The sequence below is a fragment of the Phaenicophaeus curvirostris genome, chromosome 16 (assembly GCF_032191515.1).
Source record: "Phaenicophaeus curvirostris isolate KB17595 chromosome 16, BPBGC_Pcur_1.0, whole genome shotgun sequence".
NCBI classification, from domain to species: Eukaryota; Metazoa; Chordata; class Aves; order Cuculiformes; family Cuculidae; genus Phaenicophaeus; species Phaenicophaeus curvirostris.
Window position 1 is genome coordinate 12,724,846 of NC_091407.1, and position 27,937 is coordinate 12,752,782.

Consider the following 27,937-nt stretch of genomic DNA (forward strand, 5'->3'; position numbering starts at 1 on the left):
TAAATTTGATATTTTATCAGAAAAAGGGAACTACGCTGAGAGCAAAATATCTGTGCACATATGTGTATGTGTGTGTGTGCATAAGTGTGTGTCTGTTCGTGGGTGGGTGATGAATGGGGAATGTGTGTTTATATATGAACACACAATCGTACATATATAAACACACATCATTATCAGTATTAAATAGAACAGGCTTAGCAAGCAGTACAAGTGAAATGACACTGCCTTTCAGACAAGGATAGTTTACTATAATTAGGGTTTTGCTTTCGTATACGACTACATACACTTTCATAAATATTGCTGACAAAGTTAATATGCATGAAAGGAACATTTTTCTTACTCCGATCGAAGATGCAATAATCAAATCATAAAACACAAAACCAATAGCCAATCAATGTGAATAAGTCTGCCCATAGGCTTAATTCAAGCAAGCCATTCACTGAGCTATGTGATGGATCTGTCAAATCCAATACAGCATTACAGACATACTAGCAACATCAAGTGAACATGCAATGACAAAATGACAATACGCCCCACTGCCATGCTTTGACTTGTTCTACATTATAAATAGAAAACTTGATCAATTTGCTAGCTTCTCTTACTCCGGACGTGGACAGAAATCTAAAAACTACATTTTTATTTGTATTTTTAAAAATTATTACATGACAACTGAATAAAACCTGTATGAACATTTTATTGACATCTTATTTAGTGTCTTTTGCACATCCTTACAATTATGTTTTCCAAAGAGTCTCAGTTTAGAGTTTCGCAGGCAAGGCTCCAGAATGGTGAAAAATGTACATAGACTTGTAGGTCCCCTCTTATCAGTTTCAAGAATAGGAAAATTTATCAGAAATATTTTAAATATTGGAAAGTTAAATTTTTTTTGATCCATTTCTGAAAAAAAGCTTCAAATCTTTTAAATGCAATTTAGGATGATGATAGATCACACACTATAAAAATTCAATTCTGACTTTTTTTTAGGTTGTATTCTGTGCTTATATTGCTTCATAAAACAAAATGTACCATTTTGTTTGCTTTGTTGACTTTGGTTTACAGTTCTATGACTGGAGAAATCTGTAAGGTCTACCTCCATTGTGAAATTGGTCTTAGGAGCACATGATTTGTTTTAACAAATACTTAGGAGGTTGTGTTGTTCTATTTCATGAGACTTCCTTGCCACCTGATTCTCCCCTATATATCTATTCTTTGCTTATTTCCAGCAATATTTCTAGCTGTGACAAACAAGGATACCATTGCATTTCTTCACAATAGAGCTCTCTTACAGTGATCATTAACTATTGACTCGGTGTATTGATCCTGGAGTCCCAAATCTTTGTTAACCTTTATTTTTAATTTACCAAAACATGTCTCCAATCTAAAGATTTCCTCTTTCCATCTCCTGATTTAAGAAGCATGTCAAATACGGAACATTGCCATTCATCATGTATATGAGCTGTGACCAAAAAGAAGGCTTTTTTTTTTTTTTTTAATTAATATGAATTAGTATTTCCATTCTAAGTCACTATTTCAATAGCACACAGTCACTGGTCCTCACCTCATTTTTCTGGGCATTGTTTACACATAAACAGCAAAAACATTTCACATATAATTAAATTAAATAGGGACTCAAATCAACTCTGAATAAGAGCTGTATATAGGAAGATACAGGATCTTCAATACTGCCAGAGGACGGCTGATGATTAGCATACTGGGAAGAAAAGATACTAGCAGTTATACTGAACTATATTTCAGCACTTACAATATTAATAATTCACAAAAGTTGCTAAGTTAATTTAAAGTGAATGAAAAGTTAATCAAATTAAGCAAATTGTAGTTGTGAATAATCAGAGGTATCCATGTTTGTACATAGTTTCCCATATGCAAAGAAATGTTTGAGCAACTTGTTATTTGTTGTGTTCTCTATGCTAGTTTTAGTATTCTCCCATAAAGAAACTCAGTTACAATATCTGTAATTAAGGCAAGAAACTCTATTAATTTGGGGGAAGTAGACTGAAGATGAGAGTTAACCACATTTAAAGAGAAGTTGAATTAAAAAAAATCCGAGATATGAAATTCATTTAAGATATTAAAATTATGCAAGCAAAGACAGGTTATTACAATTCTAATTATACACAAAGTGTATCTGAAAATTAGACATTTTTAAAAAAATAATTAAGGCTTGTAACAATTGTATTACTTCTGATGCCATCTCAAGCTTCCTTTACAGCATTTAAGAGTGCTACCTTCTTAGATCTTTTACTTATTTTGTCAGCATAGTTCTTGGTGTTGTCTCTACCCATAGCAGATGTGACCAACTGATGTTTTATCTTACAGCATTTGATTGGTTTATTGAGAAGGTACATTATTTCATAATTAAAGCATTTAATAGTCATCTTGATACTGTTCAGTTTCTTTAGGTAACATATAACTTTTCAGAAATTCATTTATTCATAGGAATAAACACCCTATAAGTGATTCAGGTACAGCTGAACAATACCTGGCAAAATATGATTAGCCACAGGAAGTTATTTGTAATTTTGTCCTTTCGGTTTAGTAAGATTTTAGAGGCAGGAATTGTTTTGCATTATAAGCTTGCAGAAAAACACTAGAGCTGTGACATGCTAACACACCTTTGTGGAAATGAAATGAAACTACTGAGCAGCACTTCACCTTTGTAGGTTACCCTAAGTAGAAACAGTACATCCCAAACAAAGTGCATACAGCACGTATCTGGTTGATATTACTGATCCAAAATTAATAGAAAGTAACTTGCTTACCTGTCTGACACAGCATGCCTCAGCCACACATGCAAATTATTGTATTCACATAACTTTGAAAAATGTATCTTCATTACCCAGAATAAGCATTTGAAAGGCAAATATGCATGCATAGCATTGTAACATTCAAACCATGGTACTTTAATTCTAAAAATACAGAATCCATGAACAGCATTTCAATCTAAGAAATAGTTCACTGAGTTTTCTTTATCTGTTGATTTCATTAAGAAACACTTAAAACAACGTCTAATTTAGCATCTAAAAATTTCTCAATACATATTCAAGGCTTAAAAAATTATCTCCATGACTCCCAGGGAAACTTTTCTTATATCAGGAACTGAGAAGTGTGACCTTCTCATTGCTACTGAGAAGCAAAATATATGCGTGTATCTGTCTTCCATGATATACATCCTCCCTTTACGACTGTACACTCTCCAAGTACTTGAAAAGTATTAAAAATAACAGATTTTAAGAGTACAGTTCATGGAAAAAATACAAGATATTCTTTCTTTTCATTACAAAATTATGTCCACACACTACAAAGACTTAATTTAATGCAATTTGACAAAATCCTATTCCTGCAGAAGTCAATAGCAGTTTAGACATCGACTTCAAAGGGGTCTCAAGACAAGTTAATTTATGCGACATTGCTTTTAGTTTATAGGAATTAATCTTTGCATGTTTCTCTTGTACAAAGATTTTAATCTTCTATTCCTGATATTATTTTCACCAAATGTGGTTTACATTTTGTGGATTAAAAAAACAGAGCAAAGTATGAATAACTGATTTTTTTTCAATACTTCAAAAAATCAAATGCCTGGAAAGAAAGGAAATGGAAAAAAAAATAAAAATCTTGTTTTGCCTTAGATAGTTCAAGCTTAGATGCAGTTCATTGTCAATTTCCACTGACTAAAACAATGTCAATGAGAATTGAGGGCGCTCAATAGGTTCAGGTTCTAAATCAGCTGAAATAATACTCCTAAGACGAATAATGATCTTTAGTAGCAGACCATCATGAAGCTGTACATATATTTACCTACATTGTACAAGGGTCACAGACATTAACTGGATGATCTACGGCTTGGGAATGTGCACATCTCATGCCTGATTCTCAATTAAGGCCTAAAATCTCTCAATTTATGGCTATTCATGGATTATAATAAAACAGCCTGCTTTAGATATCACAATTATCTGCAGAGCAACAAGACAGTTATGAGACTTCAACAAGGCAAATTTATAGAACCATCTTCAACTTCCACTGGTCAAATATGTATTATCAGTAAAGGAGGTCTTACCTGTCACTGTAGGCAGCTGCAGTGGCAGTGGCAGGCTGGGCATACCGGTAGGCAGCATAACCACCCTGAAACACAAACTCACGCTCTAACTGGGTTGCTACAGCACCTTAAATAGCATTCAGCAAAACTAAGCAACAACAGAGAGTGCTGTCGTGCTGCAAATTCAGTTAACGGGTTAAATACATAAGGAAATATTTTAGTGAATTATTAAGCAAAATTTATCACCACTAACTTGTTCAGATTTGTCCCAGAGAACAGGAGAAAGCAATGAACTCTATTCGTCAACGTGAGTTTTTTTACAAGAAAGTACTGTATTCTTGCTCAAGTTTTCAAGCAGCGATTGTTCTTACGAATGACATGTACGTGTATTAATAAAGTGACGCTGAACTTAAAAGAAAAAACTCAGCTAATAATCAATTCTTTTTTGTCCAAAATACAATTTATCTTGTCTGGTTGACTAAACCAATGAATTTGTGCAGTCAATTAACACTTAATGTTACATAGGTTCCCAATTTATACATAAAATTATAATGAAGAAGCAAAATTCTCTTCTTCCATGAATTAACATTCAGTTGTATGTAACAGTAATTGCAGCTGTTCAATTAAGCAAACAGGACAAACAAACACACGTTTGAAAGGAATTGTGTGCAGTGATGCATTGATTATCAAACTGTGAAAACAGCAGAGCTTCCTGTTCAACGGACCACAGTGTTATATCAACCATTTCAAAATGATCTCAGCATGCCAATTAACAAACAGAGGCCAGTCTCCCCAGATAACACAAACACGATTTACGTCCCAATTAGAATCCACCAGCCCATAATCCTCTGGGACAGGGGACTTTGGTATTTCTTTTCCTACTTTCCCCTATCTTAACAAAAAGTCAAATAAGAAAGTATTAGATTACTCAGTGTTGAATAAAATACATTCTTTTGCTAAAGTGTTTGCTTTAACAGATTAATTTATTTTATTATTATTATTATTTTTGGAAGGCTGCAGTTACACAAGATATTACACTGAAGCATGAGGAATAGGCTAAGATGGGTCAACCTTTACTGTAAGAGTAGTACATTTTTCCTGAAGGAACTTTTGTGGGTATTTTGATATTACAAATAAAAATTCACTCTTTCTCAGAAAAGTAATTTCAACTACTTTTACAAGCTATTTCCCCCTTTACTACCTGGCTTGGTAGAACCACTTTCATCTCTAACAGGTGTAAACCTTTGCTGGTTTGAAGATTTGAAGCAGTTTGGTTCAGGAAATCAATCATTCAGCTGATAACACAACATCACCCTAAGAATAAACACATTTTGCATGTAGTGACAGTTCATTAGACACCCTGGGCTTTGAACTGTCACGAGTATTTGAGGAACATTCTTCCTGCCTCTTTCAAGTGCTCACCCAGGGAAAGGTACATTTACCTCCCCACTTCTGGTCAGCTCCCTACCAGCAGCAATCGTGTCACACAAACCCTGGAATAAGGCAGGTGCTTGCAACATTCTGTGTGCTCTCTCTTTGGCATCAAGCTGCTCCTCTGGGCAAGCACAGAAGCATTGAGATGAAATACTTTCTCATTTCAGATCATCTGATTTTTATAAGCCAATAGAAGGCTATTACTGTCAAAAATGTATAATGGGCACATATTGCTTGCAGGTATGTGCATACAGGCAATCAGATGTCAAATAATGTCACCAAGTGCAAACTGAGCCAGCTAACTGTGAGGCTGAGAGATGATAATGCAAGCTGCACACTTGCACTGGCTTCTGCTACAAGGAGAAAGGTGAGAGATTATACAAATTTATCAGATCTCCCCTTCTGTTTTCTGAGTGCTAAGTATAGCAACTATTATTTTCTTTTTTTTTTTTTCCCCCGGGGGCTGATATGAAGGATCATGAATGGTAAAAGTATAAAGAAGATATTAAACTTGCATTCGTGACTGAGTCCTGAAAAGGTGTAGCAGACTGCCAGTAATTCTGTTCATCACATGTATGAGACTTTCACCTGCTCTGTAGTCCATTTCTAAACCCCCATATTTAACTGAGAGAGCCACTTCATTTTGATCCAACTATGCGCATAACTACTCTCACCACAGAACTGAGACTGGGCTACCATTGGAAGTATCAATGTTTCGATGTTCCTGCTTGGATAAAAATGAGACCGGCTATTTGCATAGCTGCTGGTCTTAAATCTGCAGATGGTGGGCTCTGTGAGGATTGTTATTCTTTCCTTTTCTTAACTATCATTAAAAATTGATCAGTCTGTGAAGAGGGACCCTTTCTTGCTCCCTGAATATGAGTTACATTCCTTTTATCGCTTATGTTTTGATTTGCTTTCATCAAAGAATTGCTGCTGAACAATGAAGTTCAATTCTGAACTTTATTAAGATGCTTTAGATTTGACCACCAGTATGATATTTCTGAGAATCATGGAAAGACTGAGTCTAAAGCAATAAAAATAAAAAGGGATCAAAGTTATTGAATTTGCCTCAATTCTTAGGAGAGCAGAAATATAAGATGCATTTGGTTATGAGGAAAATCATAGTTCCCTGCCAGCCCATGTTACGATTTCATATTTTTAACATAAGCTATCATATAATGACATATAAAAACTTTCTTAAGCAAATTCTTTTTAAGGGGTTTGTGTTCTACAGTTTTGGTGTGGCACTAACTTTTCTTATCATTTTACTTCAATTTACTTCAGATGATTTATCATTGCTGCAACAAAATACTTGAGGATACACTTCATGTTGGGGGGAGTCAGGATGGGAATCTGATTCAGTCCCCTGAAATCTAACCTTTCATCCCAAGTTCCACCTTATGATTTTTCTCTCCTTTTGAACCTGGCTGATATCGTAAATAAAGAATATATTAACAATATTCACTACAAGTACATCTCTTGAGTAACATATTAAATATTTATCTTCATGCCTTAGACTATATTGCAAAATAAAATATTTAGAAGAAAAATAAGTAATAATTGCCTAATAATAAATACTGTTTTTCAGTTCCTATGTTTCAGAAATGTCTCAGGCATGCTTTTTTTCTCCAGCTCACTCTGTACAAAGAAAGTATGTGACTGTTATGCTTTAATATTTTGAAATTAAGCTAAAATAATGAAAAAAAGTCTACTGTCTTATCTGTGCTCCCATATTTGCTACTTCCAAAACAACAGTAACACAACATTACAGCAGCTGAAGTTGCCTTAAAAAAGTAAGTATAGACTCAATACGTTTGCAGTCCAAATACACAGATATATCTCACCGACAGAAAATACAGAACGGGATCCTTGCAACACTAACTGTTGTATTTCATGGGATATGAAGAATATTTGTGATTTTGGGATAGAATTTTGAAAATGCAGCTGGTAGACTATTCTTACCATTTAAACACACTGAATCCATTTTCTCACATAATTATTTGAGTATTAGTATGTTTTCTCAAATTTAACATTCAGCATAATGAGTTTGTTCCATCAGACAGTATGTCATACCTGTGGTAACTTATTGCCATACACAGGCTCTTGCAATACTGCTCTATAAAGAAACAGAAATGTAATGATTTGAATGAGTACGGAAAGAAGGATGGAAAGAAAGATGTAAGGAAGGAATTTAGACAGATTCCCCAGAGCCACTCATTACAATTTTCCTTTCAATGTCTTATCCATCTCTATGGTTCGGGCAAATTGAAAAAGAGCAGAGGGATTCAAAGTTTGGTAGCAAATTTTTGAAGAGAAATCTTAATCAATTTTAGAAATAAATCATGGAATTTTTAGATGAGCTATGACAAAATGGAAATGAACAGAAAATCAAATGTGTCTGATTTTTTAAATCAAGTCTGTATATGCATAGTAATAAAATTTCCACAAAAACAAGTTAAATAAACGCACATCTATAGATTAAAAAACCATGTATGCATATGTGCACTTCCTCCTAAAATACCTAAATTAGTTTTTAAATCTTGATCTCGGATGTACTGATAGAGTTTATTGTAGATACAAATAAACTAAGTGACTCTAAATGATAAGCATTTTTGAGTTGTTTTTTCCTATTACTATCATATTTAATATTCTATGTGAATGTTGAGTAATATTTTTCCTCAATTTTTACATCCTATACTTCTTTTTTGACCTCTTGGTAATACATCAGAATGACATCATGGGTATTAATTCCAAGCAAATACAACCACCAGAACTGATCTAGTATTTTTTTTCTTTAAAGCACTGTTTATACCACAAATAAAGATCAGAGAGATGAAAATACATTTTATCTCTAGACCTCAGAACTTTTAAGAAAGCATCATGGAGTGTTCCAGCACACAGAGCAGTAGGAGGAACAACCAAGGAACTCCTGGGGTCTCTCTTGCTATTGGAAAACTATTTTCTCCACTTTTCTATTTGTGATGGAGTTTGGAAGTTTCTCATATTTCTTAGCCTTCCCACATTTCAGGTGTGGACTGAAGACTGACATGTTCTGAAAACATTCTTTATCACAATGGTAAAAAAATTTAACACATTTTAGATAAAACAGAGCAATAGTGTGACCTATTATTCTAACTGCATATTTCTGTGTCTGCTACTTCTTTTGCTTCATTTTGTGGAGTGTATTTTCTTATTTTCACAGGTGTCAATCTTCATCTAGGAACTTCTATATTTGCTGGCAGGCAACCTTAATTCTCTTTTAATGAGTTTTTCTCTTAGTGAATCAATACTTAATTTTAAAAGGTCTTCCTTACTTCTTAATCATCTCCTTTATTTTTCCTAATCAAAGGCACATTTAAAAAGGAATTCAATAGCTCAGCTATTTTAGAACCATTATTACATTCCATATAGAACCATATAAAATAGAGAATATAATATATTACATCTAGAGTCATGGATGTTGATTTTTCATTTTAGACTGTACTTTCCACTTATTTTTATATTCCTATTCTCTTCTATTCTCCTGGTTAGTATTAACCAACTTCAGCTATTTCAAATTCTTGATTCACCTTGCACTTTTTACCCAACCAGTATCTTTTGTCGTCTCTCCTCCTTCCTTTCCACAAAACCTAACCATCAAAGGCTATATTGATAGCTGGTTATAAAAAGATTAGCATGGTCCCTACTACGCTTGGTACTCAATGTAACCATGTCAGAATGAAACTCACTTGGATAACACTTGTTAAAGTATATTTGCAGTCGGGCTTTTCAGTACTGTGTTCTTTTTGTTTTGCTTTCTGAGGTATTTTTAAAGTTCCTTTTCTCTCCAATATACTATTAAAACCTATACTGTTAAAATGTTTTTCTCCTGTTTTTTTCTTATTTTTCCCCTACAAAGCATTTGTTCTTACACAAAGCTTCAGCTCTGCACTTAAAATGAAAAGCTGAGTAGAGCTATATTATAATCAGTTGGGATTTGATAAATCACTTGGTCTGGTGCAAACTAATACACTAATAACTAATACTCTGTGTATTGTAAGGTTTCTTCTGATTTATGCCACTTCTCACTCTATCTCCCTCTCCCTCCTCTGCAACATGTTTTATATGCAAGAAAGGACAAATGTGAGGAAAAAATAATTATAAAATAAGGAGCTTTGTACGTTATAAAAAAAAATAACTTCCAGAAGAGTGTTTTAATTCTGTCAATTGCTGTAAAGGTGAACATTCTGCTGCATTAAGAGAACTAAGAAATGCAATCAGAAAAACAAGGCTGCAACTGAGTGAAAACCAATGCACCACTATAGTTATTCCATTTCTCATACATATGGCTATTCCAGACAAAACTCCCCTGATGCTACACTAGAAATTACTATTTTCTTCAGTATCTTCCTCAATGAAATCACTTTCTATTTGGAAACAACATTTTCAAGTCTGTGAGAAGGCGTAAGACCTAAAAATATAATGCTATCAATCATCTAAAGAGATATTCCTGGTATTCAGGAGCAGCAGGTTCTGAAACTATGAACAGTTACATTAACATTTAGTCCCCACCTGTATTATCACATTAAGTAATCCTGAGAATGATGTCTTTTTGCCTTTCAGATTTTCAGGTAGGTAAACTGAGCAAAATGGATTTCACATTCCTTTGACTGTTTGAAGAGTGAAAATTGGAAACCACACTTGAAGAAATTCCACAATGTACCATGTATCCTATATAGCTCAAAAATTCAGCAGCAATGTGTTTAGATGAGATTAGAGCGGTATACTACACCTTAGTAAGCCTTGCGTTGTAAACATGATTCTGATAACATCACTAGACTACACAGGGAGTGAATTTTAATCCATGCTAATTTATTCTAAGCATATTTTTAATCTACAAAAATGAATTTTCAGATAACTATCAGCCTCTTTCTATCTCTGTCAGAAACCCAAAATCTACTTCATCCATATACTGAAATTGGTTTCCTTCTTTATATAAAACTTACTAAAAAAAAAATCATTTCTCTTGGAAATAGTACTAAAAATTGCAAATCATGAATACAAGTCAAGTTTTCTAGCACTACCTATTGAATTTCTAATATTCATACCAATTTCAACTCATCCGTCTCTTTGTATCTCAACAGAGACAGTACAACAGAAGTACAAGTAGGTTAGAGAAAGTTGTCTGGTGGAATAAAAGTGATATCTGTAACTTAGGACCAGATCACTTTATCAAAACAATTACAAAGAGTGAAAGGTTACTGCAATATCTGTAAAACATTTTACATTTACACATAGGGTATAAGAATTAGTTATTTTAGAAGAGTGAAATCCACCTGAAACCTCTTGCATATTCAGACACAAGTAGCCTCTGCACACATTCAAGTTAAAAACTTCAGTATTGGTAAGAAACTTGAAGAAATATTTAATAGGAAATTGACGACCAATGAAGTAAAGAAAGTAATGATGGATCCAGGGCTATAAATCCTTGCTAACAAATATAACCACTTCTCAGATCATGAACAGTCTCTACCCATTTCATTTAAACTCAAATAAGTGGATTTTAAAAAAAGCAGATGGAAGTTTACTTAGATTGCAGACAACACATAGCTATATCTTAAACTTACTCTGTGATTAAGCTCTACTTAGGTATACCCAGTGTTGCCTGGATATGGGAAATCGCTCTCTCTGTCTCCGTAAACAATTTTCATGCTTTATATATTAATAACACTCAGCTTGTCTTGATTTTTAAAAACTAGTCTTTGGAGAGTTGCAGAAGACTGTTTCTGCTTTGTTTTTATTTTTTTCTTTGAATTTCAGTTTTGAAGGGAGACGCCCCTCCCACACACACACATTTTCCACATCTTTTTGCATTCATTCAGCATTTGATTGAAGAGTTAATTCAGCCCCACTGAACAATGATAGATGTAATGAACAGAAAGGTCTTCCAATGTGAGAGATATTCTTCTCAATTCTTTCTGACAGGCAAGGGATGGTAAATAGACAAAACAGAGTCAAGCTAGGCAGCGAACTTGTAAAAAGAATGACTCTGGTAATGTACAAGGACAGCATGCACATCAATGAATACTTACATAAATGTCTGCACCATAAAATCCATCCTGGTATACAACACTGCAAGGATGCACACACAAAGAAAAACATCCATATTAGTGCATTTCCACATGCAAATGCCACCAACCCCTGCACAGCTGAGGTTAGTCTTATCACAAGAACAGAGGGAGGGGGGAAGGAAGGCACTCTTCACATTGGTTAAGGAGGTTGGTAGTGATCATCAGAAGTGAAACGGTACCGAATGCAACATCTTATTAAGTATGCCAAGTGCTTAGTCAAAGAGAATCAAAGCATGGCAGGATTGGAAAATACTTTTGATGAGGCTTTGCGTTTTATTTTTCACCTTTTTTTTTTTTCAGAAAACACATATTGACAGTATTTTTCCTGTATAATTTTTCAGAAGGCCAATCCTACAATCAGTTTTAATGCATTCACAAAATGCTACCTCTTGGATCACTACTTTCTTGTCCTGCAATTATGTTAACCCTCTGAAATAAAGTGGTAGTTGTCACACTGCTTCGATGGAAAACAAAAAAAACCGCAAAAAATTAGAACAATGTGTGAAATAATTATACTGGTTATATTCTACCCATTGGGTCAAATCTCAGTACCTCAATGTACACAGAGATGAGAGCATTCATAGGTACCACATTGTTGGCTTGGTACACATTTCCAGTAGTGACAACAGGTCTGTTAAGACTATCATGGCATTATTGTAAAAAAAAAGTATTGACCTTCCTCAATTTATCATTTTATAACTCTGGTGAACATACCAATAACTCTGAGCTTCCCTACAGTTTTGGCTTGATAAACTACTGCTTATCTGAAAAAAAGGTGCTGTTATTTTGTTGCTTTTAACAGTTTATGCAGAGACTGATGTGTTTCAGCTAAGACAAATCATCACTGCAACTAGTTGAAAGTTTAGATTCTTCACCCTTCAGGGTAAGTCATACAGTATGACAAAGACGATTAAAATGATTACAGAAAATAAAACTGGAACTACACAACAGTGACCTATCAATTACACACATAACATAACTCTTGCTATTTTAAATCCATTTGGCAGTTCTGCAACTTAAAGTGGGCATTTCCAATACCAGAGTCAACCCAAGCTGTTTTGAGAGCTAAATATGAGAGCACACAATAGTTTGTTTGTTTTAAAAAGTATATTTTCAATTTGGAAATACTATTATCTGGGAATAGTAGTTATTACCATGTTGCTGGCCTAAGCTGTTTTGCAATTCCAACAGGAATTTTCATTTAAGAAATATAACTGATCTACTGAGGTCAATGACCAAAACCCAGAGGGCTGAGCTGGTTTGTGTCTAAGTCAGAATCGCTTGAGAAAATCATAAATATGCATACATGCACATAAACCACATTGATGACAAAAGTTTGCTAGGGAATAATAATAATGTGTGAAAACTTGGCTCCACTTAAATTGGAGTGCCTGTCATTCGCTTCAGTAAGGTCAGACCTTTACTCGTGTATTTTTCCATTTATTATGTCTGCAGAGCAAAATATGCCAAACCTTGGCTACAGTGGCAGTGTTCAGAGAGCCGGCTATTTATGTTGTAGTTACCTTCATTTTGGTTTTGATATTCTGATTATTTTATAATATTATATAATTTTCTTACCCCTCTTTGCATGTAAGAAATAAAACATTGTACATGATTGTGAGGTAGAAGTACACAGTCATGAACAACATGGAAGGGGTTTTATGAAATTATATACAAGTGATACAAATTTAACTGAAGATGGAGGCCCCACAACCACAACCCCCATTCCTCATATCCCTGCATCACTTGTGCTGGGAAGAGGTGGAGGAGTTGGGAATGAAGGAGTGAAGTTGAGCCTGAGAAAAGGAGAATGGGTTGGGGCTGGGGGTAGCGGTTAGGTTCTGGACTTGTTTCTAGCCACTCAACCACTTTTTAATAGGCAATAAATTAATTTTCAAGTCAAATCTGTTTTGCCTATTATGGAAACTGGAAAGCAATCTCCCCATTTGTATTGCAACCCAAGAACTTTTCCATCTTACATTTTCCCCACTGTAACCTTGAGGAGGGGAAATGAGAGAGCGCCTGGGTGAGGGTCAGGCAGTCAGCCCAAGGCAACCCACCAAAGTAAATGAAAACATACTGCTATCCACTATTAACATGGCTATTCAGAAAATAATGATTTTGGGAGAATATGTCTCAGAAAGGGGACATTTTTTCTTCCTCTCAGTGATCTGTGGTTATACTGTGAAGATGTCACAAGATGAATAGAGGCTGATAGATTTTCAGCTCCCAAGTGCAGCTGGATAGGTTACTTTATTCACCTAGGCCTTCCTTTTACTTAGAATGCTCAGTCATATACACACAGAGACTTATTTTGGTTTCAAAATATGCTTGATAAATATGATACCAATAGAAGTACCCGACAATAAAATAAGACATGAATGCAGGACTCCATCATTAAACATGGTAAGTGACAGAAACAGGCAAATGAGTGTAACGTTCCCGAGCAGGACAAGCACAAAAGAGATGCCAGTTGACTTCATCTTATTTCTTCTAAACGGTCTTTTAGTATGATAGTGATGTTAAACATAAAACTTTCTTCATCTTTTGAAATCTGAAGAAAAGTAATACTTTACATTTTCACATATTTCAGAGCACATTTTCTCTATTCACTGTCCTCGCCATTTGTGGACTCCCATCACTGAATCTTATCAGTGGAGTCAAATGTATTTTCTAACAGCTTTCCTCATCAGAAGGACAGTGTTTTGCTCTTGTACTTTCCTTAAGTATACAACTTTCCAAGGGGTAATTTGCTTTGCTTATCATTCCCTTTCCTCTGAAGCTGTAGGCAGAAAACAGATAAGACTCAAACCATGGGAAAAGACTGAATGCACCATACAGGGACCCCATCTCACCACAACTCTTTTACTCTTCCTAGTAAAAAAATTGTCTGGGCAGACAGATAAATCTTGAGTTCCTTGTAAACCAACACAGGGTCTGGAAGTAGCTGTGTTACTGAAATCTGAATTACTTCACCCAGGAATGGATGATAAGTTAATGAGCTACCTGGAGGCACTGGAATAAGAACAACAAATTCAGGGGATTTATCGAGTTCTATTTTATGATTTTCTAGTGCTAAGAAACAAACAGAGAAGACATAAATCTTGATTTAATAAGAAAAGGTGCATCTAAATAAGATCATATGTGGCAATAATTACCTGAAATTATTTTTCTATAAATATAAAACTGTTTTCTTACCATTATACATCTGCTTTGCACAGTTTTATCTTCTTTATTTTTGTCTCTCTTATAATCATTTTTTATAACTATATTAAGACAAACTTTACTAGTTTAGATTCCACCTTTATAATATCCTGGGAGGACCACATCTGTCTTCATTATCATGTTTCTATCCTCATCTTTCAAAAGGATTGGGTTGAATAATCTATCAATGACATGAGAGACAGTTCCTGACTGCACAAACCTTAGTTCAGTAACTTCAGACAGCTGAGTATATATGGCCCTCAGCCATACACACAATCTGCACAAGACAACATAAATAACCTAAGGCAGATCAAGTGCATGGAGTGATTGATTCATTGCAACAAACAGGCATTGCAATCACAATTTCATTCATTGCAATCGGAATCATGGTTATAGTTTGCTACTTCACCTCCACCACAACTAAGAGAAAGCACTAGAGAAACACAAGTTCTCTGTTTTCTGGTAGGGCTGTCCTCAGCTGTCCTTACACATTTTCTTGGTTTTAGTCATGGAAATCACCTTTAATATAAACACCTTTTATATGAAGCCTTCATGAAACAAATAATAGAAGACATGCAACTACAACATTATTCAAAATAAGCTAAAGGCCAAGAATTAAAGTAACACCTTTCAACACTCCAATAGCACAACTTTCACTGTTGTAAATACACAACTGAAACTCTTGTATAAAGTTATTTCAATTTTTTAGAATGTTCTCTAATTCCAGGTTCTTGTCTTTCCCGTTTCAACATTTTCCACCACAAACAAGTTATATTATCTACTTTGGAAAATTAATTGAAGACATTGCTGAAAAGAAAAAAGCTGGAAGACAAAAATCACTATGTGCTGGCAAAACACATTTTTGTTCTAACAGTTGCACATATTTAAAAGCACAGAGTCCAAAGCAAGAGGAAGTTGCTGTGAACCCAAAGAAATGTACTGTAAAGAAAAAAATAACCACCATAGCAGATGTTGTAGCTTATGTTAATTACACTTCTTTCTTAAATTCAGAACGAGGTGTTGAAAAATAAAGCTTCTTTTTCATTTTGAACCAGTTAGAATGCAGCATTTCAGAACAATTATTTTAACGAAGGTGAACAGTGTCTGAATGGCCCGTGTCAACTCTCCTCCACCCTCCCCAACATCACAGTTTTATTTACGGTAGGGGATTTTATTATTATTATTATCATAATTTTGAAAGAGAAAAAAAAGCATATTGCTACCCTTTGTTTTCCCAGGAAAGACACTAGAAGTGAAAATATGTATTGAAAGCTATTTCTCTGTTAGCTTTGACAGCACTGGAAGGAGTCGAGGGGAAACGTGAGGACAGAGTCATCACACACTAAACCTGTGAAGAATTTGTGGTAAATGATACTGGACTAGAAGAGCTTCTCATTAGTTTTTGCTGCTACATGGCCAGATATACATTGATGTTGGCTTTTCTTGCCAGCAGAATAAAAGGGGAGCATCATGCTAGTGATGTTTTAACATTCGGTGAATTATTGTCAAGATTACTGATCTATTTGCTGCAGAGTTCAAAGTCAATAACAGGTATCAAAATCAGATCACTTGCTTTCAGTAGGATGCCAAGAACTAAAAGAAAAGCTTCTCTCTCCTTTCTTTTAATAACGTAAGTACCACCAACTGCATGCAGAATCTATCATAAAAGTACCTTTGCTTGTAGCTTCTGCTTTATTAGGACATTTCTTACACTATTAGTAGGCACTGTGTCAATAAAAAAGATAGTGCTAGAAAGACACAGGCCAAGCCAAGATGACATTGCTTTTTACATTGAGATATATATATATCTATATTAACTTCTAAAAAAATAATTTCTACAAAACACTATCTAGTATCCAGAGAGAAGCCTGCAAGACAGGTCAGAGAAGCAGTAAGCTCAAATCCTCCCACATGGAAGCTCTCCTAAGAGGGTATGGAAGAATTTTAATCAGTCTAAAATAGTAACTGCTTTGCTCCTCAACCAAGTTACCAATCTTGTTCCTGGGGAGCGTCCTGCGATAAGCAGGCAATAGCTCATAGCTCCACAGCTACATACTCCCATGCTGACAGGCTCCAATCACTGTGCACCTCTCATGCCATATACAATGTAGATATCTTTTGCCTCTTTTCCTCCTGTGATGCAGTCTAAAGCTAAGCTCTCCATGCAATGTAGATCTCTACATTGTAAATTTCAGTATTCAGTTTTCTCACACAAATGGAGCTTTACTCCCTCATTTCAGTTTCAGTAGGTTTTTATGGAACATAAATAAATTATACATACCAAGTTATGAATAAGCTGCACATTGTAGTATTTCAAGGTATTAGAAATGATGCCACAGATGCTAAAAATGAAGTATTTTCCATGAGCTAATAAACAAAATGATATCTCAAGGAATTAGTGAAATTCCTCACTTATGAGTAAAGGAGCCATTCATTATTTATGTACTGCTACGTATCTCATGAATACAGATTTCACTTCTAAGTGACGCGCATTAAAGCATGTGTGCTGTTCCTTGATTTATAAGAAAACAATGGCCTTAAACTAGGCTATATTCAACAATTTTACTCAGACCTATATGCCGTTTCCAGTAGCAGTGAGGCACAGCAGAAGAGAGCTTTTCATATGAACCAAATCAACTCATTTTGCCTAATGACCATAAGACCTTCTAGATTTCCTTACAGCCTGGGAAGCACTGCCTTTTCTTAACTTTGTTGATAAATAGTTTCAAAGAAAAGGTCACAGTGAGCCTCAAACAGGACACCAGTGAACAGGAACAACTACAGATTCAAGGGAGATGGAACAGAAAGATGGCTTTTGTTCCAGAGACAGTGCTGCTAAAATAAACACTAGTGAGCAGCATGTCAAACTAGTCTAAGAAATGCGTGTTCTTAGCTTTACAGTTGATTTCCAGATTCAAAGCAAAATGATTTATTTTCAATTCCAAAACTTTGTAATGTACACAACTGTGAGGAAGATTATTTCAGATCAAGTATTATATTTTACGTTATAAGCTTTCCAAGGCTAATAAAATAAAATAAAATGAGAAAGGTAATTTCAAACTTCAGCTTCATATTTTACACTTATATGTGGGTTCTTTTCTAAAAAGAAAAGTAATATTTTTCTAACAAAACATCACTGGAATTTAATATAAATTTATAATTAAAATCACATCTGTTATTATACAAAACAAATGCATTTTTTCTAATGATGGAAAATATTTTAGTACGAAACTGTTTGCTTGGCTCTAGGGCTGGGCTCCTTCCTTGAGTGAAAAATGAGAAACTGCTGCTAAATAAATTGCAAAACAGCATTCAAGGCTTTTTCTTTTTTTTCATTTTTTTCCCATCAACGAAGGATTTTCCAGGTTGTTTGCTCCCTTCAGTAAGTTTATTTATTCTCTGTAATATCTTTATTATCTCTGTAACTTTCCTTGACACCTACTCCCATTGTGACCAAAACCCACATTCTTACAATTTATTTTCATTGATTAAGGTCTTCTTTCTGATGAAAATTCCTTTTTGCTTCTTTGATAGGCCAGAGTGCATGATGGGTGAGCACAGAACAAAACATTGAAAAGAAATTCCAAACTGTACAACTGTATCAGTGAAGTTACTAGCACAAGATCTGACAGGCATCCTAACAATGAGATGTGACTTCTTACTGATGCAATGCATGGCTCCCTCTTTAATAACAGTCATGAAGGTAGTAGGTGAGATCTGTCCAACCCAACTGTCAAACCATCCTGCAGAAGAATGCATGAGGTCTGACCTCTCAGAACCCAGTTCTGAAACGCTGTTGGCTGTGTAAAATGTCTGTACTAACTTACAACAGGAGTTCACAATGGTTATACAACTGACTTGCTACCAAAGGATGCTGGACGTGTGCAGTACAATTACACAAGTATATATATGTATTACACTAGGAAATTTAATTTGTTCTGCTGCATCACTGTACTACCTAAACTATAAAAGTTTCTATAACAAATACACACACACACACACACACAGAGCACCCACGTGTGGCCCCTTAAATTAAAGTAAATTTAAGCTACTTACTGGTTGGAAAGTATTTACGCATTTTGCTAATACTAATCAAACAGTTTTGTCAAATTCAAAAGCTGTATCACAAATAGCTGGCATATATTTTCTTGTATTACTGCATGACTCTCTATTTAACTGAGTTATTATGTTTGTGACATGATGAAACTGGTAATAACCCATGTTATCTCAATACAGATTGTGCACTCTTTTGATGTTCACAAATTTCTTCTTAAGCTAAGGAGAGATGGAAACAGTCCACTTTATCTACATGCAGTATCCATTTTGTAGCTGAGGCACCTGAAAGTAAATCAGCTCGCGTAGGACATTCTAAACTTGTTCCCACCATTGCCAAGTGCATATATCTGGATTAACTCTAAAGGAGAGCCTGGGCAACAGTCAGATAACTCTGGTGGGACACCATCCTTGTTCAAATGTAACTCTGGCAATCCTCTAAAATCGTGGTGTCTTCCTCCAGTAGTTACAAAATTGTTTTGTTTATTAAACTGATATTAGTTTGCTTATTAAACTATGCAAAACGCAAATAATAAAAAATAGAATTCACTTCTACAAAGTAACCTGGTTCTTTAGAATAACTTTTATATTCATTCTTAGAATATCTCCTATCTCTGAGGCGATAACTACCCAATGAGAAGGAATGGCCAAATGTCCTAAATATCCCTGAAAATTTAGTTCAATGTCTGACTGACAAGATCTGCAAACCTGTCTAGAAACAGAATATGTCTTTTGGCTTTATAGAATAAAGGCTTCACAAGAAACTGCAAGAACTAGTGAAGGGCACGCATCTTGTACCATAATGAAGCAGACGGCTAGAATCGTAGCAAAATCTTGTCCTGCGAGCTCCCTGACAAGGGGATATCGACAGTGAGAGCAGATGAGGTGTTGAACAAGATTTTAGTGAGGGTGGGGAGAGAGATCCCCTTCATTCAAAAACTTCAGCAAAAAGTTCCTGGCCCTTTCTCAGAAAGATCTCTAGAGAGGTAGTGACTTATCTACTTCAGATTTTATGACAAAATACTATTCTAGCCTAGGATCTGCTAAGCTTCCCGATACCTTCATAGCTTAAAATCTTCTGACACTGTTAGCGCTTCTAAATATCATATGCAGCATACAAACTCGTCTGTGTCAGCATTTACAGAGCGACAGGAAAAAAATGTTTCTTCCTTCTTTCCCTCAAAAATATACCTCAAAAAAATGACATACATGTTCTGAAATAACAGAAGATTACTGGGTTTCTAGAAATTGTTACCATAAATTGCTGTCCTTAGTTTACTACTTGGTTTTAGTAAATGTAGGGCACTGACAGTGCTATCTTAATGTATTACACTAATGTATTGAGAAACATGTGACACTGAGAGAAAAATCCCAAATTTCTATTGTGGTATAGATGTCAACTAGAAAAACTAAACAAACCAGGATAAAAGCAAAAAAAAATAAAAATACATGGCTGAACCTTCAGGTTTAGAGACAACTTTCAGTGGCTGATTTGAAGAAAAAGAAGTTAACTTGATCCAACCTCCTTAATAACCAGCTGTTCGCAATCATCAAAAATATATCTTTAGCTGAAACAATTTCTCTGTTCCAAAGCATTCAATTTCTAAGAGCATTTACATAACAATATGTGACATCTGAAACGCTTAAGGCCACCAACCATAGCAGTACAAATTACAGTCATTTTTCAAAACTCCATGCAAGGTGCACCACTTCCAGCACTGGGATTGGTTGCATGCTGCGCTGGTTTCTGTGGTAGAACACGATCAGCATGCACCACAGTCACAAATAGTTTGTAGCCTTTGGAGATTCATGCTAATAGATAGAAGAGGTTGATCTCCTTACCCGCCGTAGGCTGGAATTGGAGGAGGGGGGGCTGCTGCGCGAAACGTATTGTACACCGTGCGACCTCGACCTCTTAGATGTGCACCTCTGTAAGCAGCAGCTGCAGTTGCAGCAGGGTAGGGAAATCCTGGCACTGGGAAGAAAAGAAGGGAAATGTAACATGTTCAGATCAACCCAGCGTTTTAAAACAAGGGTCAGGTAGCAGCATGTTTGCGCTTATATCGAAGCTTGCCTGTAAGTGGATGAGGGAGTCATCATAAGTAAATTATTAGTATTTCAACCAAAGGCCTCATCTTTTCACACAAAATCTTTGCATGCAAACAGGAGACAGCTAACCAGGAATTTTGATGGCAGTATCATAGCTAGGTGTGATTTCCTTAGAAGACGCTATAAAAATAATGCTGATTGCTTCACTCAGCACTGCTATCAGAAGGCTCTTGAGGTCCAAGTCATCCAGTTCAAGCTCAACTTTATAATGCCAGAGACATTTCCATTACATTACTGTATCTAACTTCAAAATTCAGCCCTGCTTGGAGTGGAGATGAGATGTTAGACCACGTGACCTCCAGGGATCTAAATTAGGCAGTGACTTTACCAACAGAACAGAGCTTTACTTCTTAAAGGGTTCTTTACTACTTAAAAGGTTCTTTTTCATAAAATGGAGGTAAAACTTCTCTCTTCATAAACTTTTAAACTGAAAAATAAAAAAAAGAAACTCTCCATTTTACTTTCTCTGCCAGTTTTTTGACCAATACTTCATTACTTCATTTCTCCTCAGATCATATCTTTCTGGCCAACATTAAAACAGGTATTTTTTAAAAGAATTCAGAAGTGAGATAGAGAAAATCAAATCCAGCTCTGTTGGCACTCAGGTTACTTAAGTTGTGCTTCACTGTGTTAAACATTTTTCAGTATGCAAATAAAGGGATAAAAGAAACAAATATTGCTTTACCAAACCCTAATAAAAAGCAAGCAAATGGAAGTAATGATGTACAAACCAGTTTTTCAAGTCTGAAATATGAATTTAGTTTAATCTGCATTTGCCTTTCATCTATTTTAGCATTAAATTTTAAAAGAAGCCTTGAATTTGAAAAAGAAAATTAAAAATTGACAACTTGGAGATGTTGCTGGCTGAAAATATGAAGGAAAATACTGTAATTATTGTGACTTCTCAATTACTACCTTACTCTGTGGCTTTTGGGCTTTGCTAGGTCCTTCTCACTCACAAAAATCTTGTACTGTAATTCTGTAAAGACTGATGTGTCTATGATACAACCTAAACCAACTTGATGGCAATACAAATAAATTAAAAGTCTTTTAAAAAGTGCAAATACCATATTTTTATTCTTCTTTCTGTAAAGAAAGTATGCGTGCCAGAATCAGAATGATGAACTTACAAAGGCAATATACTCTCAATGATTTTGTTATGAACTGCATTTAAGAAGGCTTAAAAAAGCATTTTTGGAAACGGAAAGCATTTTTTGGGACAAATAAACATGTATATGTATTTATTATATACTTGAAATTCAGATGCTGTAAGTACTTTTGCATATGTGACAACACTGAAAATTGAACAGTATAAATACAGTAGTGCTAGAATCATGACCTCCTGTCAAACCATGTAATTTTTCTCCCTTTCCTGTCCAAATAAGTCTTGCATTGAATGTGCATATGAAATTATAAAAGATAATTTTCAGAGGACAGAAGAGAGAAGCAAACATCATAGTAAAAAGACCTAAAGTCCATGCTGTGGTTCCAGTGACAAGAGTAGACAGTCTCCCCATACTACCAAGAGTAACAAAAGGTACCATGCTCAAAATTTCACAGATGGAAGTTAAGAATGCATGAGAAATAACATGAGGGTTGAACATTCCGGCACCGTTGTTCATTTCTGTACCTCAGAGAATGTATTTGTGAATGCTACGTGCTGGAGACTTCCCATCTTGGCTTAAATTAGTTGATGAGCACAACACACATTTTAAATGGTCACAACTATATAATTATCATAACTATAATCATGTCTGTTACTTCCATAAGAGAAACAGTTTATATGATTGAAAAGTTTGAACAAACACTTTTCCTGCAGAGAAACAGTTTAAGGACATCACCTCTGGGTTTACAAAACCACTCCACGTTGTAGATAGCTATGTTCAAAGAAATATGTAACTACACACTAGCTCTAGTCTTACAACATTTCTTCAGGCATTCAGCTTTTCTCCTTTACAAACATACCATATTGGAGTAGATGGAGAACTAATCTAATACAATATGAATATCTTTACAATCGGAGTAATGTTTACCTGCAGTCTGCCTACATTAGAAAAGTTACTCCTTTCCACCTAGTAGATGGTCATTTCTAGAAAACAGATTCTCCAATGATTTGAGAGTTACTTTGTGCCTTTTTTTTTTAAAAAAAAAATGTAATGCAAATAAAGAAATAAAAAAGAAAACAAAAAAACAAACAACAAAACAGTGCTCAGAAGAGTTTGCTTAAGCAAATGGAAAGAAATGGACTTGAGAGTCTGTCCAGGAAACACTAGCAGCTGAAGAGGTGGGTACCTTAAATGATAAACCTGAAGGCTGGTATTCTGTAGCTAGCTTTAAAAAACTATAGTCTTTAGGGACACTCTTAAGTAATCAAGGTTAAGAGAAATTTCTCTGACTTAAAAGCTGCTGACAACAAAACAAAAAAAAAAACCAAAACAAAAAAAAAATCCAAAAAACTAATGAAGGCTGACAAACTTTGAGCAGTTTGGATAACTCTTTCACTTACATGTGCATCTGTAGTTCTCTACCTATTGACAGAAAACACACTTTCACAAGAATAACAGAAGCAGTGATAAAGAAAATCAAATCACTGAAAGCCTAAGCTAAGGCAATGTCACTATGTATAGTATCAGCAACAGCAGAGCTTATATATAACAGAATTACATACATCCCAAAAAAATGATTTGGATCAGTCTGAAAATCGGAGTATGTGAAAACATGCCTCCCGGTCTCAAGCAGTAATATTAAACATTAAGATTAGAGGTAAAATAATCAACAAGATCATGTCACCCTAGATTTGTGTTCAGCAAAACCAAATTATGCTACTTCAGCCCAGCTGAGAAATTAGATGGTTAGGAATATGTAACAATCATAGAATTTATTTTACTACCAACTTTTCAATATCCTCACCCCAAAATAACCAGGACAAGAGGCACCATTAGAACATAACTGAAGAATGGTCTTCATAAAAACTATTCTATGAAAAGGGCTCTCCCACCAGGAAGCATTAAGTGTTATTAAACAGCCCCCAAAGTAATGAATATACTAGCCAGGAGGGGTAAAGATTCTAATCTCTTACAGTTTGTAGGTCAACATTCCTTAGTGCCTTAGTGTCAGACTGCTGAAGCTCAGTCAGTGAAAATGCTATTATAATGGGGTTGAAAATGTGTTTGACTCTCAGCAGGGAAGCATCTGAGTCCACTTCTAAGCAAAAGTACCTTAAATTTATCAAAGTAATTTGATGACTGGAATTCTGCTCTGTGGTAGAGAAAAGTGTGATTCCTCAAACCCCACATTAAAGATATAAAGTGATAATATGCAAATGAAAAAAGAAAAGACTTCTATAACAACTATACATAATCAAATATGAAGCCAAAGAAACAATTTATCTCTTCATTTAATAGCTCCATCAATTCTACGGTTATCCATTCAGCTAATCAAATATGAACGAGACTACAACTGCAAAAACCAACAAAAACCATCAGTTCCTACTGTGGAACTGCAGTTTTACTTTTTTAAATTAGAAAAGAACAGTGAAACAAAGATTCTGTGGAAGTGCTTGCCTTTGCATAATATAATTATCCAAAAGCATACAGATCACCTTGTAATACAGCCTAAATGAAAAATTCTAAGAAACGTTATATTGGTAGGATTCCTTCTTTAAATTATTTGTTCCATTTTTATATTTAAGAGGATAAAAAAAAACCCCAAAATCTCCAATTCTTATAATGTCCAAAAATCTCTCTCTCTTAGATTCACTTTGTAAACATGGAAACACTGCCAGGGTTATCTCCTTCACTGAATTTCTGTTTAGATCCCAAACATGAAATCTGGTCAGCAAACTGCAATATTTAAGCAAGTAAAAAGGTCTTTGGAATTAATAGGATTCATGTTAGTATATTGGTAAAATTTAATTACCTAATGGTTTTGTATAGGAAACAAATCTGAGCTTGAGGAAATGAAGTGGAACTTAATCTTTGTGTTCACAGACAAAATCAAATCAAATCAAAAGTAATTTCTCCCAAAAGATGTGATGCAAGCACTGGTTTTATTCATTTTTTATTATATGGAATTACAGGTAGGTGTACTTTCTAGACACTGTATGTTAACATATACCTTAGGAAAACTAAAGACTGAAGGAACAAAAGGTATATAACCTGGTAAAAAATATTTAAGGGCTACACATCGTGTTTTAAAGTTTTAAAGCTTTGGGATAGATGGAAGAGTAGCAGATGCAAAAAACAACAGGGGGCAGCCATAAAAATATAGAGCCATTTTAATGGGCAATTATTCTTTGCATTTGTGCTATGGTTTGAATTTCTAAGAGAGTGCCATATGCCTCCAGAAAGGTGTGCCATGAAAATGGATGAACAAATCTACCTCTTATCACTCCTCTCCTTCACATAAACTGTCAGGTCATCTGCCATCAAGAGTTTTCAAATGTTTTACGGTGAAGAACTTTAATGTTACACCATGTTTGAATGAGTTTATGGCAAATTGTCTGCAACATAGTTTAACTGTTAGAAAGGCATAGAAAAAAATTTACATTATCCCCATAGTTCAGGAGGATCCCTGCTGAGGAAACATTTCAGAAGTGCTGGACAATAAATTAAGAACAAAGAGATATAATGGGTAACAAGCTGAGAAAGGCTAAACAGAATAATCTATATGATATTATCCAAGATTTCAGGAACAGAATCAGGAGTTTAACCTGATGTATGCTGTGTAGTGAGTTTTCATTTCACCATAACAGTAATTAGTGGTATTACTTGACATTCTTTAATATAGTTTTTATAATTCTTTTTAAGAGGATGTGTGCAGATCTTTACATTTAAATACACAGTCCAAAGCAGAGCACAGTACCGCTTAAGTTCTGTTACTACAGATTTTAACATAAAAAGCTTTTTCAATTAAAACAAATCTTCAGAAAGTTCACAATGTTTAAAAATAGCAAGCTGAAAATACATTTTTTTTCATCTACTTTTTTTGTGAGATAATTATCCCTGGGAGCTAGTTGTGAGTTAACTGCGCTCAAAGTATATTTGCTATATATATCAAATACAGTCACAACTGGTCACTTCTGCTTGTTTCATTCACAATCTATTTACTTTTTGAAACACAAAAATGGTAGAACAATAATTTCCTTACTATTGTACAAAAATACATGTCAGTATTAAACACTGTTGGTTTTGGAATGAATAGATCTGTATTTTGGACAAACTGTTACTTATAGGACATTCTCATTTGAAATGCATTGGAAAGGAAAACAAAAATCTCTAATTAATGTACAAGTCTAATCACCATTCTCCACATGGAAGAGTAATTTTTCACTGTTCATTTGCTCAGTGTAATCTCAAAACTGACATAACAGAAAAGCAACGGCCTATAAATCTGCTCTCATTTGTTTCTTTAATATTCATATTCCATTGAACTACAGCTGCTTGTTGCTGCAGCCTATTACAACATGCAAAACTGTCGATAAAAATATTATGAAAGGCAAGATGCGTTTCTTTGTGGCTCTGTGTGCCATTTATTTTGAAAAAAATAACAATAAATGACTCATGGATTGTCCCTTAGTTTGCTGCACGCTGGGCGATTAGTGATTAATTACCTTGCTGCAAATTGACATGGCACAAAGAAATTGACACAGCTCTGATTAATTAACTTTTTATGTGAGACAGTTACTTACAAAACACTGCACACTGTAATTGAATCCCTTTGCACAACAGTACTGCATTAAGTTTCCAGGCAAATCCAAACTAGAAAGAAATTTTATGTAAATTTTGTGAAACTTTTTATAATAAGGTATATCTTTAAAGATTAAGTAAACACTTCTAGAAAATAAGGATGGCTTTTAGACATTGTTTCCAATTATTTCAGATAAGAAATAAGATTTGTTACTTTCCCATTCCTAATAACCAAAATAATCAAACGTACTCAAAAATCATAACTATTTCAGTAAAAATCAACCTCTTATTAAATATGGTCATCCTTACATTAAATTGTAGAAAGACACTTAGCTGTTCCAACAGAACTTGCTATCTGCTTACTTTTACTTCAAATTTGTTTCCCGATCTAATTGATCGATTATTTCAACAACGACTCGCAGGTATTGAAATCACACTTAAATTGCCTTATAATTAAGTATATATGGAATTATTATTTTCTTTGCCTTCCTTTGCTGTAGAGTCTCCATTCATAGAGATGTTCAAAAGCTGTTTGGATGCAGCCCTTGGCAGTCTGCTCGTAGTTACACTGCTTAGGCAGGAGGGGTGGACATGGGGACCTCCAGAGGTCCCTTCCAACCTCAGCTTTTCTGTGATTCAGTCATTTGATGATTCTGTGATTATCAGAATTTCCCATATATCTGGTCTGTATACAGAACCACCTGAGTTCTTCAGACATCAAGGGACTTCTCTTAACATGCAGAAAAAAAATGGAGGATGTGGGGGGATAAAAAAAGAATAGATAAGATGACTGAGACTTTTTTTTTGTAAAGCTCTATAATTAAACCAACCTACAACTTTGAATTAAAAAAAAATATTATAATCGGTGGTCAAGACACTTACAGTATACTTAATGACAAATTAAAGAGTACGGCATAGCTGATGTTACAAGGAATAAAAACAGTTGATGTACAAAGAGTACTTGAATTTTCACAAAAGGACAAACAAGAAAAAGCTCAATAGGTAAAAACAAATAACAAAGCAAACATAAAGGCTGTAAAGGAAAAGAGACAGTAGAGATCAGGGAAGCCACATCTGACCTTGAATTAATGAATAATCTTCAAATAGAGATGATCAAACTGAATAATGACTTGCGTTCCTGGTTGTCAGACATCTACAAGTTCAAGCAAATGGAAAAATTCCCATGTCCGACTAAACACTGGTTATGAGACAAAGTTGTGGAAAACTAGAAGAAGAGTAGCAATACTGCAAAGAGATGATAAAATTTAGTAATTTGACTGTTT

General features: G+C 34.8%; 1 protein-coding gene across 37 annotated transcripts in view; it reads right to left on the bottom strand.

The window, feature by feature from the left end:
* Window positions 1-27,937, bottom strand: part of RBFOX1 (RNA binding fox-1 homolog 1) — an 862,353-nt gene that overhangs the window by 25,803 nt on the left and 808,613 nt on the right. For 31 of the 37 annotated variants that reach the window (XM_069870196.1, XM_069870205.1, XM_069870213.1 and 28 more), the window contains 3 exons: window positions 20,701-20,833; window positions 11,563-11,602; window positions 4,076-4,140 (listed from right to left, as the gene is read on the bottom strand). In XM_069870196.1, the coding sequence (XP_069726297.1) occupies window positions 4,076-4,140; window positions 11,563-11,602; window positions 20,701-20,833 (238 nt within the window). The remainder of the gene's footprint in view (window positions 1-4,075; window positions 4,141-11,562; window positions 11,603-20,700; window positions 20,834-27,937) is intronic. The other 6 variants (XM_069870193.1, XM_069870195.1, XM_069870189.1 and 3 more) reach the window with 2 other exon arrangements.